The sequence below is a fragment of the Cinclus cinclus genome, chromosome 8, assembly GCF_963662255.1.
Source record: "Cinclus cinclus chromosome 8, bCinCin1.1, whole genome shotgun sequence".
Taxonomy (NCBI): Eukaryota; Metazoa; Chordata; class Aves; order Passeriformes; family Cinclidae; genus Cinclus; species Cinclus cinclus.
In genome coordinates this window covers 3175810-3193517 of record NC_085053.1, presented here as the reverse complement: position 1 = coordinate 3193517, position 17708 = coordinate 3175810, and the positions used below count along the sequence as shown (strand labels likewise).

General features: G+C 39.3%; 1 protein-coding gene across 3 annotated transcripts in view; it reads left to right on the top strand.

Moving 5' to 3' along the window:
• Window positions 1-17708, top strand: part of CEP350 (centrosomal protein 350) — a 70190-nt gene that overhangs the window by 6162 nt on the left and 46320 nt on the right. For all 3 annotated transcript variants that reach the window (XM_062497846.1, XM_062497845.1, XM_062497844.1), the window contains exons 2-10: window positions 4415-4500; window positions 6128-6171; window positions 7120-7234; window positions 7861-7993; window positions 8994-9589; window positions 10111-10221; window positions 12629-12742; window positions 16038-16181; window positions 16999-17651. In XM_062497846.1, the coding sequence (XP_062353830.1) occupies window positions 4428-4500; window positions 6128-6171; window positions 7120-7234; window positions 7861-7993; window positions 8994-9589; window positions 10111-10221; window positions 12629-12742; window positions 16038-16181; window positions 16999-17651 (1983 nt within the window). In that variant the 5' untranslated portion in view covers window positions 4415-4427. The remainder of the gene's footprint in view (window positions 1-4414; window positions 4501-6127; window positions 6172-7119; window positions 7235-7860; window positions 7994-8993; window positions 9590-10110; window positions 10222-12628; window positions 12743-16037; window positions 16182-16998; window positions 17652-17708) is intronic.

The window sequence follows — 17708 nt, the reverse complement described above, 5'->3', positions numbered from 1 at the left end:
AGAAAGGAAAATATGGTTTCTTTTATTGGTGCTGGCACCTTATTTTTGCTTAAACTGCATGAAATGTTGTGCTTGTGCACTACGCACAGTTTGTAGCAAAATCTGCCACTATGTAGATGAAACATTTGAGAATATCTCATAGAAGTCAATGTTAATAACTTGTTTAATTCCATACTCTTAGCAAGCCTTCATCTTTTCTTTTGTGGTATCCCTGTTGCTTAGTATCCCTTGTGTTTTTTAGAAGAAACAAAGTATTTTTTTGTTTTTCATAACCACCAAATGTTAGTGAAAATAGCTTGCTCACATTGTCTTCCTTCTCTGAATCTGCACAATTCAGTTTCCTCTCCTGTTTCCTTGTTCCAGTGCCATGACTTCGGAGTTTCCTCTTTCTTTTTCTCACCAAGTCTGTGCTACTAAGAAAAGGAAAAAAAAAGAAAAAAACAACCTTGCCAAGGATCTTTGAAAAAAACCTCACAACTGGACCAATACACAAGTTTCTTTTCTTCCTTTTTGCTGATCTGTATGCCAGTTCTTTAAAAGTTCATTGCATTTCTCACCTTCCTAGCTTCCTCATTCTCTTCCTTTTTATATTCTGCTTCTCTCAGCATTTTTCATTTTTCCCAGTCTTGTTTTTAATCTCTTTGCATGTTTTATATCTTTGCTAATCATATTCTACTTTCATATCTCTTGCTCTTTTTAAAATGCTGTGCTCTTAACTATGTTGACTTCTTGTTTTGTTGTCTGTTATATCTTTCGATGCCATCCTTGGTATGTTTTGTATTAAATGGGTTGGTTTCTCATGCTCCTTTGTTATGTGGCTGTGGTTTTCTCTTTGTTTCCATTTCCTCCTTTCCGGTGCTTTCTCATGCATTTTCTCATCTGTCAGTTCAATTCAGTGTCTTCTTGTAGGAACAGTGTTTGTAGAAGAGAGTGATTGTCAGGTCCTGTATGCATCCCTCCATTCAGTTTCTTCCAGGAGTTTGGAGTATATTGTTTCCTTTCACATTTCCTCTTAGGTCCTCATCTGTAGCAGTTCTGCAGTGCCTTCCTTTTTTTTTTTTTTTTTTTTTTTTTTTTGACAAGTGATTAAAGAATGAGATGGCTACTTGATGTGGGATTGAAATGTCAGAACACAATGGAGTTTGTATCTTAATCACTCACCCGAGGATGGGCTTGGCTAAGCGGCCTTGAATGGACCTGTGGGATGGCTGTGTCTCCCAGTGAGCAATCCAATGACCATGAGATTAGATCTGTTCATTCTGCGGTTTTCCACCTTTTTTCCAGCAATCTTAAAATTCTCAAAGCCTTATCCAGCCTGCAGATAACCTTTTGCCATCAGTGCTGTCTCCTCAGAAGTTCTTTGGCATTTCATCTTTTGTGCTCAGTCTCTTCGTTTAAGGTCAATATTAAATAGAGATGGATCATTTAGTTTAGCAGAACGAGATCTCTTTGAAGCAATCATTTCAGAATGTAGTTTTTATATATTTTATCTAAAAGCTATTCATGGGACTTTTGAGACAACTTTTGTATTGATGGAAAATGTATTTTAAAACTAATTTAAGTTTCCTTTATATTTTTTTTGTTTAGTATTATTCTCTGATCAATATTAATTTCAATGTATTTCGGTGTTTAACTTATCTATTACCCCACATGAAAGTCCTATAAACAGACATGGTAACTGTGTCTGGATTTATTTCTTTTTTATTTCCCTCCCTTTTTCTCTACTCTTGGTAACATTAAAGAGTCTTCTCTGTCTGGTTGAGCTTTTTGCAGAAGCAGGGTATTGAATTGTACAAATACAAATCCTTGTTTTTTTTTTTTATATAAAGTGCTGCTTATTCATATAAGCTGTAGCAATAGAGAGAAGTTACTTTAGTAATATGTAGGAATTCAAAGGCTTATGGGAATCAACATCATTTATTTGTATGTAGGTTTTGAAAAGTTCATAAAATTCTCTCACCCTTCCAAAGGACTGGGAGAGGGACACCTTAAACCCCAAACCCTCCGAGTTACGATTGCATCAGGACTGAAAACTACTGCAGCATTGCCTTCCTGAAAATGTAGACAGCTCCAGAGTGCTTGGTTCTGACTTGTCTTTTTTTTTTCAATCAGCAGCAACCTGAGTTAAGCAGAACTGCTCAGTGAATCTCAGGGGCTTCTCTGAAGTCACTGGGGGTTGAACTTTACACTTGGAGCTGGTACTGCAGGTGTGCATTAGGATAAGTACAGCAAGATGCTTTCTGATTTCTTGCCAGCTGGAAGGGGAGGTCGAATGGCCTTTTATTGAGGGGTGTTAGAGACTTTTGAAGGAATTGAGATAGAATTAGTGACCACTGGTGATGGTCAGCACACACCCGTGGGAATAACTGAGCATCTGTTATTCTCACAGATGTGTGCTGATGATCACTGTGAGTAGTGTGCCCTTTATGAGGTGTTCTCTGTGTCCGAGTTCTGTTCAGCTCAGGTAAAGGACTGGCAGTTTTTAGTGTCAGGATGAAAGCTATTAACAAGCAATTTCAGATTGTTTAATCTGGTACCTTTCATACAGATTTAAGGAATATATAGAGTGTGTTACAATTCTCCATTCACAGGGCATCCTAAAATTAAACTATGTAGATCTGTACGTGTAAAATAAAAAGAATAATTATAGTCCCTCGTTAAGTTTTCTTATCTATATTAATAATTGCAATGATAAGAATAAATCCCAAGCAATTACATTAAAATGGATACTTAATCCTTTAATAGGTGGCTGCTTGTCCAGAAGTTATAGTATGCTAAATTTGAATATATTCGGTAGGTTTTGTTACATACGTGTTTGGGCAAGAAACCAATACCGGTATGATATGGAATTTTCAGCAGCTCTCAAAATCAGTTCACCATGGAAAATTCCCTCATTTTTATTAATATTTATTTTCTACATTTCTAGCCCAACAGATCATTTCTGCAACGACAGAGAGGATCAGCTGGATGATTTCCAGGGCAGGGCAGTGCTGTGATTTACAGCATGAATGATGTGAGGCGCAAAGCGCCGTTCTGCATGGATGAGCTCTTCAGCACCTGTCCTAGAAGCAGAATTTTCTAATTGGCTTGATGCCCATAACTATTGGATACTTAAAAACTAACACACCCACCCTTCCTTTCTAGAATTTCTGCGTTATTGTGGGCTTGTTTTTCTGTACCTACATATATAAGATTGCATGCCTTTTCCTCAGTCTTTCAAATACTTACTTGGTCTCCTCAAAGAAAGTCACAACTGAAGGTGTTTTGAAGACCTGTGTTCTTATTATTGATAGTTTTTCCTGGGTCATAAGAGCAGTTATGTGGGATAACTTACTGCTATAAGTACAGGATATATGACTGAATGTAAGATCAAACTTTACTGCTGGTCACTGTGAGTATCCTTAAGACCATATATGATAAAAATCCTTGTCACAAAATGTATGGGCAAAAATCTGTTTCAGTGAGTAGTAGATAGTGTTAATTTTGGTCTGCTTTTACCAGAAGATTGATCTTTATATTTGATTGCTTTTTCATGTGGCACACCGTATAGGGAAGTGAGAGCAAAATACATTTTCAGTAATTGAAAAATAAGAAAAATTACATCTGGGAGTTCATGAAAGAAGAGAGAGAAAAATGTGCTTTTATTACTCTTTCAGAGGTCTGGAACTTCCTGTTGGAATTCTGTGGTCACCTGATTTTTTTCTTTCCATAACAGAAGTGTTGTCGATGTGTTATGAAGATAGGTCAGTAAGCATGTACTGGGGTCTTTTGTTGTTGTTGTTTTCTTTTATCCTTTATAAAAACTGCTTTGGTGATAGTGGCTGGGAGTTCACACTTTTTCTTAGATTTACTGTGTGTCTTACCTTTGAAGTCCACAGGAAAACAATGGTGGCACCAGCCTTGCCGTTTTTCCTGTCTGTAGTGTCCTGCAGTTCTACTGTGCCTTTTCCTTTTACAGAGATCAGTGACACGTTCATTCTGTCCCTGGTGGAGTTGGACATTTTCCTCAAGCATTTATAGGTTCAAGCCATGTGGTGCTGTCTCTGTTAGGCCTGTGTGTGCAGTATTTCAGTGTGGACTTCTTCAGACTTGCTGCAATACTTGTTACTCTGATCTAAATTGTGTCAGCCTCTGGGCCTCCTTTTATCAAGTTAATGTTTCTTTATGACAGAGAACAAAATCAAGCCCTTCTTTATCCATGGAATTACGTGGTTTCTGCTGGAAGCTGTGACCACATCTGTGATTTCATGCTGATTGTCTGACCTTCATGATGAGGGTTTGAAGTCTTCAGATGAGGTGAACATTCATCATAACGATCAAGGTTATGTTCTCTTTAGACTAAGATACATTTGCTTTTACTTTATACCTCTTTGATTCTTATATGGCTGGTTTGTTTGTTTTTGTTTTTTTTTAGGTAAATTGACACAATGTGGAGCAGCAAGTCTAATGAGGTGCCTCTACAAAATCCGAGGCATACCCAAAGCAAGGATTCCACCAGAGGTAAGGATTTTCTCTGTTCTGCTTCTTCTGTTTTGGGAGATATTTTGTCATGAGTTGTCTGAAACTTTGGAGAATTGTTCCAGAGAGCGTTCTCCTGCCTCAGTTTGGAGCTAAGAACATGTGTTCTGTGGCTTTGTTTTTGCAGATAGCAATCTTGTACTCTGATCTCTGGGGTATTTGCTGATCTGCTTTAGCAGTTGCCAGCCTGGGATATGGTTGCCAAGATGGCATAGGGACAGATATTTTTTAAGTTCTGTAAGGGAGGAGCAGTGCAGGAACAGAAACTGGGAATTGTTGGCTCTTGAAGGAAGTGAGGAAGAGCCTCTGTGACAGTTGCTGACAGTTTCCACAGTGGTGAAGACACTTGAATAGCAGCAGTGCATCTCCACTAGGATGACTTACAGCACTTTTGTCTCCCTTAGTTGGAAAAATCGTTTAGCTTTTTACTGTTATGATTACTCTAATTTAAGAAAGGAGGGGGCAGAAAAATTTTTGAATTATAGTACTTCCCTGAAAAAATCTTCCCAGAAAGGAAGAAAGGTCTCATCTGTGGAGCAACTGAGTCGCGTGCTAAGCCTGTGGTTTGAGATCAATCATATGATTTCCAATATGACAAAACTGGACTCCAGAAGTTATTTTGAAAGTAGAAAGATTATTATTTTATCTGCAAGAGAACATTTTTGCTGATTATTTCCTGTAGTATGTTCAGTTTCTTTTAAAATTACTTACTTTTTGAAGCTGTGGTGTTCTGTGGACAAGAAGCACCATCTCTAGAAGTCAAAGCAAAGTTTTTTCTGTGCTGCTTCCCTAACCCTTCTCCTTTGTGTTCTTGCATCTTGCCTGAAATGAAATTGGCAGGTTTTTTTACTATAAGGAAGAGATTATTTCTTTCAACTCTCTGTTACTACTGCTGTTCATAGTTCTGACACACGGATGTTGTGTTTTATAAACCATTAGATTATAAGAAGCATTAGAAAACAAAAAAAGAAGGGAACTGAGGAAGTAAATATTTATAGAGGAAAACACTACTACATCCTCCTAAGCTCAATTGCTTATAGAGTAGGTGCTGTCTGTTTAGATTAAAAGGCTTGGGTTAGTACCTCCTGGTTGATCACAAACATTATTTCTGTTTTGTTTGTAGGGTATACAGTTCAGAAAGATTGCTGTTCATAATTCTGCTGTTCAGAGCTTGGGTTTTGAGTAGAGTCTTTCAGTGACCCTGTATTCATGCTTAGTTTACTGAAGAAGAAAATGGAAGGGAAAAAAAAAGGAGTTAAACTATAGTATAATAGCAAAATATAGAATATTTATGTTGGGGTAGAGAACGGGCTTCATTTTACCTTCTAAATATCTTCTGTTATGTCTGTTATGTGTGGTGGATTTGATTTCAGGTCATGATGCATTCAACCTAACTTAGTAAATTCATAGTGTGTTACATTAGAGACTTTATAGCTTTGCTAAGATGAGCCTTGACTGATAATAGTCTTTCATAGAGGAGATTTACAGGCTGCACATGGGTAGTGAAAAGAACTTGAAAAGTCCATGAAAATTGTTTTGAAGCAACATTTGATTTCATTGTTTTTCATGTACTAATGAGAGATTAATTTCTTTGTTCCTGCCCTGGAAGATCTGACTGCAGCATGGGCTTCTTTTTCTCAGACTAAGGCTGCTGTAAGTACTTTTTTAACCTTTTGGTTTTTTGTTTTTTTTTCCTTTGGGGTTGTTTGGTTTGGGGATTTTTTACTCATTTTCAAATCGGTTAGTGCCTACAGAAGCTTTAACCAAAGTATTATTTTATTCAGTGATTGTCTCTTCAACAAGTTGTAAATAGCACAAAGCCATTGGAGTATGCAAATGTTGAACATTGTTGTATCTTGGAAAAAGTTTTCTGCACACAAGGAGAAACTTTTGCCACAGCAAACTTGGAGTGGAGTGTAGTAATACCTTTTTATTTAACAAAGTGGTGATGTCACATTTGTCTGAAGACTTGGAAAAACAGCTCTCCCCTGCTTACTCAAACCAGTCAGAAACTGGGGCAACACCAGTGTATTTAATATTTTTCCATTATGAGCATTGGGGTTGCTGTAGTTCTGTGGTAATTAATTCAGGTGCTTAAGATGATGTAGTAGTTTATGAAACATGGCTTCATGAGGCCAGGCAGTTTGAGTTTTCACAGAATTCAGCTCTTTCCCATAGCTTTGTCCCTCTTTTTTCTCAGTAGTGGAGCATCAGTGTGGGGTTTTACATGTGGAATTTGTATCACGCTCCATTTATAAGAGCGTATTACAAAATATTTTCCAAGTGGAATTAATATTTTATTCAGGCCAAGCATTAAGTCTCTGAATGGTATGTTATTATTACTTTTTTTCAAAACAGCCTACTTAAGGGAACAACACTAGGCAACAAAACCTAGTTTAGATAATCTTATTAAACTAAACTTAATAGTAGTTCCTGGCCATAAGACCACACAGTTTTGCAATGTCAGCCTTGTGAATTTGCTCATGCCTGCAGTTTGATTCATCATGAAAAATGAATAATTTGTCATGTTTGGAGGGAAATGAAAATGTAGCTTAAAAATAGGAAAAAAAAGTTCTAATTTGCATTATCTTCCAATTCTAGCTACGTCATATAGAGAACAAATTGGAAATAGCTCCCACCAGCACGGCTGTGTTTGATTCAGTCATGGATGCCAAGAAGCCCTCTGCTAGTGCCAGCAGGAAGAGCAGCAGGAAGGGTATGTATTATTGAGGAGAGAGCATGTGAGGCAGCATAAAGCCACTGCATTCTGGGAAAGCTTGGGTTCTCCCTGCCCCCAGCTTGTCTCCTGCCTGTGGTCTTTATTCCTGAAACTCTAATTGCCCAAAAGAAACTGATGTCTCCTTCCCTGAGCTTAGGAAGGAGAGTGTTCTATCCCAGTCACTTGGTTAGAGGGTGTGGCAGGACTTGCCCCACGCTGTGAGTGAACTGGCTGTCCCACTCTGATAGGAAGTTTGCTAAATCTGGTGCTTCTGTTATCTGACTGAAGGAGAGCATTTGCTTATAGGAAATAAGCCCTCATTTTATATACTAAGAGCATTCTGGTAGTGTGCTACTGAAGAACAGACGGACCGACCTCTAGTGGTAACACAGCCAACTTCACAGATTTAATTACTTATAATTAATCTTTAAGCATTATTATCTCTTTTTAAGTATGATCATTGTTTCAGGCACTTACTGCCTTGCTCCTAGTTGTTGAACTCAGCTTGCTGAAAGAGAGAGAGCTGCTCAAACCCCAGAAAAACTATGTCAATTATTCAGCCCCAGGAGGTTTCTCTTTCTGGAGAGGTAGATACATAGAGTATTCTTTGTTTTCTGCTTCAGGTTCCCGGTGCTGTGGACAAAATAAATCGAGCAAGGAGAAGTCCTCCCGCAGCCCTCTTCGAGCAACCACTCTGGAAAGCAATGTGAAAAAATGCAGTCGTGTGGAATTTTGTGAGCCATTGCCTACGTACAGGTTAGTGCTGGGACAGCTGACTATTGAAGAAAAACACACTAAGATTAGATTTAAGCTAATAGTGGCATTTTTGACAACTCCTCAAAAATTGGTTTGCTTCCTCCCATCATCCACCCACATGACAGCATGTAGTATTGGCTTTTTTAGTTAATATTACAAATTTATTTTTTATCCAGTGAGTATAAGGTCAACTGTTTTGAAATGAGGCCAGGTCATGAAGTAGTATGGCTGTGGCATTAGTGACCTGATGGGGTTCGAAAGGTATTTAGTTTCAGTACTAAGAACCAAAAAGACTATTTCGTTATGCTTTTCCAGCTTTGTTCCATTAGTTCTTCAGCACATGTTCCCAAATGTGTTACCAACACAGTGTGGAGCAAGAGTAGTACTAGTAGTACTAGAGCTAGTACTAAAGATACATTCCATTTTTGTGAGTGTGAGAAACTCATACAAGAACAGCTTCTGATGGAGCAAAAGCAGCACAGAACATAGAACAGGCCATAGAACGTGATTGTTATCCTGACATCTAAGTTTTGGTCTCTTTTTCCACTGCTTGAGTCAGCTGTGAGGTCGTCCTCCTGGCTGCATATGGGACTGATTCGGGTCAGTTTTGTTAATCTAATAGCTCATGTACTAATTATGCTTCTCATAAGTTCTGTACTTGTTATTTAAGGCTTTTCTCTTTTAAATTGAAGGGTGACATTACTGCTTGCTGATTTTCTAGTCTTCAATGTTATATATGGTTCTTTTCAGACAGAGTGCAACAAACAAAATTTTGAACAGAAGTCTCCTTCTGTTTTGTCAGACTTGCGCTGTTAAATGTGAGGTGGTCAGACTTTAAAAGAACTTGCCTTTAAAGTGGAGCCAAGGTAGAGGAAGTCATTCATTTAGTTGATGAATGTGTCGATTGCTGAGTTTGAAGGTCCTGCCTTGTGTTTCTGATGGTGAATTTTTCCCCCTTCTGTTACATCAGGGATATATATAGTTCTCTGTCTTATCACAGTTCTAGCCAGCTTGAGGCCAAGCAACTGCTGTCTGGTTTGGAGCTGAGTGAAGCAGAAGGGAAGAGTGAACCCTCAGCCTGTCTGGCACACGAGCGGGACGAGCGGGACGAGCGGGAGCGGCACAGCAGAGGCTTTGACAACCCCTTCCCTTGTGCTGCAGACGAGACTGTCGTGAGGTACCTCAATGACCGACCAACAATCGATGCCCTGCACAGTAATGAGGCATTTCTTAGGCTTGCAGCACCTCCAAGACTGGAAGAAGAAAAAAGCAATGGCTCCAGGGGAGATGAGAGTAGTCCTAGAGCTTCTCAGAGTAACACATCCCAGGACAGTGAACTGAAAGTGTCTTCCCCTTCTGCCACGAGTATTTGCAGTGCTCATAGGCTGGAAATCCTGAAACAGCGGCAGCACGACGCCAAGTTGGAGAAGCTGAAGGAGAGGATCCGAAAGCAGTGGGAGCATTCTGAGGAGCTCGGTGGCAGAGGGCAGCGCTTGGGATATGCTGAGCAGCCTGTGGTGGTCACTAATGTGGAGAACACGGTGACTCCCAAGGTCAGGAAGGTGACAGCTGTGCCTGCTGCTCCTTCGTACAGAGGTATGGAGGTGCAGATCCCTTCCCTGCTGGCTGGATGGGGTGAGGGAGCAGAGCTCAATCCACTGAGCAGCATTTCAAAGCATGGACCTGGCTCATAGCTCTCTTTGGGCAATATGGGAGTGAATAACATTGTTTGATCACAGATCACAAGTAAAAGGAAATTCTTGCTAATTTACTGAAATTCCTTTGAAATTTTCTTGTCTCTTCTTAGAATTACTGTAAAAAGAAGCTCCCTGTATGGGTGTTTGGTTTGATTTCAATAATTTTTTGTGGTCTCAGAACTTAGTAACGTTGTCTTGATTGAAAAAGCATTTCACATTTTTAATAATCTTTTCCTCACCCAGTCTGCTGTTTTTCAACTGCTAGCAAGTGACAGACTGGTATATTACTTTCTTCTAATTTGGCATTAGAAATGTGTGTAGTTCCTTTTTTGTTTAGCAGTTTCCCATCCCTTCCACCCTGACAAAGCTGTGTTTACATTTTAGGTAGTTATTTTAAACTCTTGAATTGTTTACTTTCAGGTTTTAATCCTGCTGAAACAAGGATTCGCACTCCAGATGGAAAGATCTGGCATGCAGACGAGTTTCGTATTAGTCGCGAGCTTTACAGAGATATTTCACTCCAGTTAAAAGGTGAGCCACAGGTGGAATTGATTAAGCCACACAATCTTAAGAGGCAGAGAAATGTGTTCTGTACAAGTTACAAAGTTGTGGAAACAAAAAATTGAAGCAGTGAGTGTTAAATACATTGTAATTTGCTCCACAGGAGGAATAATTAATGAATGCTAAAACAACAACAGAATAAGTTCTTCTCCCAATTCAAATACTTTTAATAAAAAAGCAGTACTGAAAAGAATCAAATAATGACATTTCTTGGAGACTTCCCTTTTTTCCTGTTTCAATTAGAATAATATTTGTTTAATTTTGTGGCTTTTTTATACATGTTTGCATGAATTAGTACAATTTCCTGGTTAAAAGTTCAAAATCCACTTTTTGTTCATGTTTTCAAATATACTGCTCCAAGATACAATCTTTATTCATAGTCTTTCACTCTGGAAAATTACAGTACCATTGGCAGCTCTTTTCTCTGTGTGAGCTGGAGTAGGATGCCCAAGTGTGCTTCTTTTATTTGCTAGGCTGGACAATGGAGTGCTGTAAGCTTGCCTCTGGCTGACTGAGTTGGGGGAGAGGGAAGAGATCAGGTGAATAAAATGGAAGGGAATGGAAAATAAAATACCCAGAGAACCTCTAGTTTTACAGTGTAAGAGCTTACTTATTAAGAACAATTTTTCTCTTTGTTCAAATCATGTAAGACTGAAGGAAAATGCATTGAGATTTAAATCTGTAGGTATGTGTAGTAATAAACCAATTTGTCTTTTCCTTGTATAACTTGCTAAGTTACTGAGGACTTTTTATGGAATCGCATAAAAGTAGTTCAGAAAGAAGAGATGCTCCTTTTCAGTAAAGTTATTTTACAAATACACTGTTCAGATCAGTCTGTGAAATTAATGCCTAATTTCCACAGACTTTTAATCTACACTAGCATTTTTTTTATTTTTTTTTTAAGTTTTGGCAAGCATAACAAGCTGTTTATAGAAATTCAATCTTTTTTAAAAGCATCATTGAAGAGATCCAATTAAAAGGCACTTGGATCATGTGTCCAGTGCCTACAAAAGGAAGGAGCTTTGTGTGTGTTGATCCACACTCCTGTCCTGATGCCATGTGTAGAGCAGCTGTTGTGGAAAGTGTCTCCTTTCTGAGGTGAAAAGATTATACTGAATAGCTGATTGCTAGTAAACAAACACTGGTGCTGCACATAATATATACTGTAAATGTATTTTTAGGTTGTCAGATTATCTATCCATGTGTTACTTCTGTATTAAATTTACAGCATGTGGTGTTTTGGATTTGTACAGTCAGTTGTATCAGAACTGTTCTTTGCTCTCTAGTGCTGAAATAATCTGTTATATCTCTGATATCTACAGCAGCACTGTTCTTTACAACAAAAAGATTTTTGTGTGTAAGCATAGACCATACACGATATCTTCATCTTTGTGTAACAGTTAGGCTAAAGGATATTGTATGGATCCCAAGCTTCCAATAATTTCGTCTTAAAGATGTTCAGGATTTGCCGTACTAGAACAAAATTGCTGTAATAGAAGCAGGGTGGGGAAGCAGCCTGTACTTTCCTGGAGTCAGGAAAGGGCTGTTTGTTACTAAAAGAGGTGAGAAGAAGTTAACTTTCTGCAAATGCAGTCACTGAGGCCTCTGGTACTCAGTGCATTGATTAGACAATCTTGCTTTTGTTATCAGCCTTAAAAGCAGCTAGAAAATTTGTAAGGGTGCTAAGGGTGAGAAAGACTCTTAAAATTCCATTTCTCTATCTGTGAAATATAGCCTTCTCTTCTGCCTCTGATGCTTCCTATGGAGACCCATGAGAGAGTGGATTTACTTGAAAGTAGAGGCTTTACATGTTTTCATAGGCATCTAAATAAAGCTTCACATCTGTCCATGGAGGGGGGGGGTTGCATGGTTGTTTTAGGTTGTCTGATGCCATTCTTTAGAGAGGAGGAACCAGGAAACAATGGTAACAGAAGCCACAGAGTTCCTGATGTGCTGAATGTGCTGTCATGCATTAATGTGGAAGCAGCAGCCCATGTGTTCAGGAACTACATGTCCTTGTAGAGCTTTAGAGCAGTAAAATGTAGTATCTGTAACAGAAGAGAGCCAACAGTTGTTCCCGTTAAACTGCTGACATTTCTTTTACGATTGAAAATTAACTTTGTAAAGATCTGTTATAGCCTTGCTGTGGCTTCGTTGCCTTCCATTGTGAAGGTAAACAGACCTTGATTCAAAATTCTCTTGCTGTGAGGATTTTGAAGTGCTGGACTGGAAGTCATTGATCTGGGTATATAATCTGGGAAAGTCAGTGAATTCTATTGTGTTTCTCTGAGTTCTGGTTTTTCAAATGTCAAAGCAAGCTTGTTATTCTGTGTTCTCCCCTGTGGGATATCACTTAACAGGTTTTGTTTGTTTTTAGAGGATTTAACAATGAAAGGAAAATTGAATGAGAGAAACAAAGAGAAGAAAGCAACCAGACCAGTGCGGAAAGTGCAAAAACTGACACGATTGCCAAGTCCGGAGTCCAAACAAGGTGACTATTTCTGCTGTAGAGGGAGGATTGTTACGTGTCCTTCAGAGATGAGTTTTGGCTCAAGAAAGACAAATTAAAGCATATTGCTTTAAAAGCCTTCTTAGATGTGCAGCAGTGCTATTGTAGTGAGTTTGTACACCTTGCAGAATTGGGGGTCGTGTAGGGTTGTTGGTTGGTGCCTCTGTGCATTTTTTGGTGGTTTATTTTAATTTTTTACCTTTCCATTTGCTGTGTGCACCTTGAGGAAACTGCTGTGGAGTGTGAGTTTCTTGTAGGGAGAGCTATCCTTAGGTGTCTGTCAGGGTAATGTAGACAAAAAGAAGCAGTAGCTCTGCTCTGGATCCTGTTTCTGTTCAGCTTGTGATGAAGCTGACTAGAGCCTGACCCATGGCTCAGTCAGCAATGCTGAGACATGATATCAAAATCAGTGCCAGTGGCACTTGCCAAGTTCCTCTCCCATCGAGTAAGCAGGGGCTACAGTTAAAGGTGTTCTCTTGGATGATTTCTCAGTGGGGAAGCAGAGACCAGGATTCTCTGTTGCTGTTCTTCCGTGTTTCAAGTTGTTGCTATTCTGCACCTTCAGTTCTGGCTTAACCCACTCGTCACCTTTTCAGTTGGTGGAAGAGTGTAAATATACATTCCCTGACTAGTCTTCCGAATCTGGGTATTTTTTAAAGAAATGTTTATTTCTTTTACCAACTGAGAACTTTTTTCCCCACTGTTGTCTGACAATTTCACTGATTATTAAATACAATTTAATTATTTAGAGACGAGGATGCAAGCAGGTTACTCTAGAGCATTGCCTTATAGAAGAAGGAAAAATTAAATACATATGGAATTCTGACAGTGCTTCTTAGTTTTTCCAGTAGTGTGAATCTTTGATATTGGCAGCAAAAGAATTAGGAAGACTTCCAGATACATTTCATATTTGGTTTTAGTTTTCATACAAAGTAAGTAGGTATGGCTGCAGTCACACACAGAGCAATTTATTTTCTTTAAATATGTGCAAGTTTAGGCACCTTTTGGATCCCTCCTAAGGTTTTATATTTCTCCTTATGTAAAGCGACCCATAATCTGTAAACATTTTGAATCAAAAAAAAAAAAACAGCGTCAAAATTATTGCAAAGGATTTTTAGAGAGTGAATATGTGCTTCTGCATGCTGTAAATCCTGCTTGTGAATATTTTGTGGTAAGGAATACTAATGCTTCAAGTGATAAGCATGGATTTAACTCCCTCCTATGCTGATCAATCCCTACTTAAGGAATCTGTCTGTCTTAAAGAATCAGTTGTCTTATGTATTTATGACAGTTCCAAGTGAGGGAGGAGCTCAGAGCCCAGGACAACCCCAGCAATCCCACCCTGTGTCTGAGAGCATTATCCAAACACTTCTTGAGCTCTCAGTCTTGGGACTGTGACCAGTTCCCTGGGGAGATTGTTCAGTGCCCAAAAACCCTTTGAATGAAGACTCTTTTCCTAATATCCAGCCTGACCTTCCCCTGACACAACTTCAGGCCATTCCCTCAGGTCCTGTCACTGGTTAGCACAGAGAGGAGATCAGTACCCACTGCTCTGCTTTCCCTTGTGAGGAAGTCCTCTCTGCCTTCAAGGGACTCAACAGCTGTAAGCCCCAGCCCCTCCATCATATACAGCACCACCCCCTGTTAGAGTGGATTAAATGTGTGGAAAATAACGGCCTGAAATCCCTGGAAGACAAGAAGCAGCTCTAAGTGACATATCCATGCTAGTCCATCCTCCTCCAGTCATTGCAGTAAGAAACTGCTTACCATGGCCAAGGCTATTAATAGCCATGGCTTATGTTCTGCCCCGTTGGCGTGTTTGAGTTAAACAGCTGACTTGAAATGGAAGATGACACTTTACACTGGCTCTTTAAACACCCACAGAACTAATAGAACAGTGAGTTCTGCAGGAGAACCCCTTTGGCTGATGCCTCTGTTTCAAAGAGGCTCGTAGTGACGTATTTTGAGTGACAGCTCTTTTATAAAATACTTAGATAATTTACAATGCAGGCAAGGAGTTCTGCTAGCAAAGGGTTGAGTAGTGGGCTGCAGACTTGTAGATTAAAGTAACAGCAAGAAAGGGAGTTGGAAACTGACGACAGGGATTGCCAAAACTATTATTCTGCTGTGCTGGATTTCACTTAACATTGTTGGTATCCTGTCTTCAAAGTGCTCTTGGGCCCAGTACAGTACCTTTTTTGTTTGGCTGTGGTGATCTCATGCTGCAGTGGCTGGGTTTCTTTAAGCAGAACACTTGGAGGTAGAGCCTGAAATGGAATTTAAATTTAAATTTTAAATTTAAAGTTAAAAATCAGCTGCATATTATATATTCAAGTTAGGTACTTTTCTAGCAATTAAATACCTCTGAAAGGTCTGATTAATTTATAGATCATTAATTATCTGAATGACCGATTTAAATTTCATTTTCTATACTGTGTTTTTCTCCAGAGCACATTTGATGTCATTATTAAAAAAAATATTAGTAATGTTTGAAGTTAGTGTGTTGAAAGGTGAGTTAAATAGACCTATTATTTAATCTACCCAGTATTAGGTAAAGATGCCACCATAACCAATTGTTATCATTTAATTATATGTAGGATGATAAAATAATACTAGAACATTTTGATTGGATTTTTGTCACCTGCAACATACTCTGTCCTTGAATTAAGTATCAACTAATAGGGTTTATTCTTAGCTGTTTTCAGTGCTGGAACAGAAGTCCCAGTTAAGGGACAGTGAGTTAGCATTGGTGTAAAACAGCTGCTGCTCAGTATTTTTTAACCTACTCACAAGACAGGTATCTCACCAATTAATAATCTGTAAAAATCTTTAAAGTACTTTCGAGTTTTTTTCCTGGAGTGTTAGCTCATATTATTTTGATAGGAAGGTTAAGGGATTTTTATATCTCATCTTTATTTTGTTCCTATTATTACAGCAATTGAGTTGCTTTTATGTTTTTATTTCTTATTCTCCATATTTGAGTGGTGGTGAACAGCTCTAGAAATATTACCCCTGTCCCTAGTAAGGCTTGTTTGTATATTTTAGATTTGCATAACCCGTTCTTCTTTTTAAAATCGGGCTTTGTAGGGCTTTAATGTGCTGAAGCGTGTTTTGGGTGTTATGCTGGGACATCAGTGTTCTGGCTGTGTAACTGCAGCTGTACCACTAATGCAGAATTAAGTGGTACAAAAATGATGAATGGCTGCAGTGAATATTTCTTTCTGATACCATGGCATATCCTCTAGAGCTTGACTTTTCTTTATTCTTTATTTTGCAGGTGGAAGCTATGTGATAAGTGCATCCTCCTGGCGGGAGGGACAGAAGCTGGTAAAAAAGATCCTGGGTCCAGCTCCCAGAATAGAACAGGACAGAAGAGCTGTATCCAGTGACAGAACAGGCCAAGAGAGAGTTACCAAGTCTGGTATGTTGGTCTTTTATCACTGGACTTACTTCATTTTACTTTATTATATAACACTGCATGTCTGCAGACTAGTGGACACTTCTGAGGTAGAGTGTTCTGGGACAGAAGTTTCTTATCAAAATTACTTCTATTTTTAACCTTGAATTTGAGGCAAATGGGAGGGGGGAAATTTTGCTCATAACCATGGCTAGGGATGCATAAACCCTGTTCCTGGGTGCATTATGGACTTTTCTTGGTGTCGTGGTCCCTGCACATGGGACTTGAGGGGTGGTGCATGCTGCAAGGGTACTTGGGGTATCTGGAAAAGATGAGATACAGGCTACAACCAAAAAAATGGACCACCTGCAATCTGTCTTTGCCTCTTGAACCCAGTGGGGAAAGAAATGGCTAGCAGCAGTCCACAGGCCAGATGAATTTTCCAAGTGTGCTGTATATAATCCATAAGATGATTGATTAAACATCCCAGTTTAACAGGAATTGTGGTTCTTCCAGATGCAGTATAACGTTATCCATGTGCATCATAAATATTCATTGATTCCTCCACCACCCTTTTTCAGAATTTATCCAGAATCTCAGACAGGACAAATAAGGCATGCTGGAAACTGCTATGCTTCTTATGCCTGTGAGGTTGTGAGGCTGGTAAGAGTAGAAAGGGTGTGGGCTCATTCTGAGCAAAGGCTGCCATATTCAGACTGTGATACTGAATGAAGCAAAGACCTGTTTACAGCGAGATCTGCCCACCTCCATCATCCTTCTTTACGCAGCTGTTTTTGCAAATTTACTTGTCACCTGACATATTTGACATCTCATTCTTTAGCAGGTTGCATTGGAAGGACAGGTTCTGATTCTAGACTGGATGTTACCCGTAGAAGCTCTTCAAGAAGTTCCGAAAGGTCAAGAAGTAAAGTACGGTCTGACGCCAATCTGAGAAAACTGGAAGCTGCTCTTCCAGGTGATAACCAGGATCATGCTTCTGTAAACAAGGATTTCCTGCCCATGGAGATACGTGGAATTCTTGATGACCTGCAGTTGGATTCCATGACTACAAAGCAAGAGGCAGATGGGGAAAAGCAGAATCAAAAATCTGTTTTGCCTGCTCAAAGTATGAGGAGCCACAGTCCCACCAAAAGGAAACCGGACAAGGTAGCAGCCAGTGAGGAGCCTCAGGTCATCTCTAAGAAACGCCACTATGACAGTAATGAGGTTCGTCAGTACATCATCAGGCAGCAGGAGGAGAGGAAGAAGAAGCAGAATGAAGAGAAGAAAGCACAAAAGGAGGCAACAGAACAGAAGAACAAAAGGCTCCAAGAACTCTACAGAAAGCAGAAGGAGGCTGTTACTAAAGTGAAGAATGTGCCTCCTCCTGAGCCTTCAGCAGCCAAACGGTTACAGGAAACCTATTCCAAACTCTTGCTGGAACGAACGCTTTTAGAAGAGCCACCTCAGCAGCCTACGGTGCAGGAAGCACAGGTACAGCTGATTCACTAACCTAGTCTTGCAGTTGTTTGCAGGAATAGGAGGCAGTAT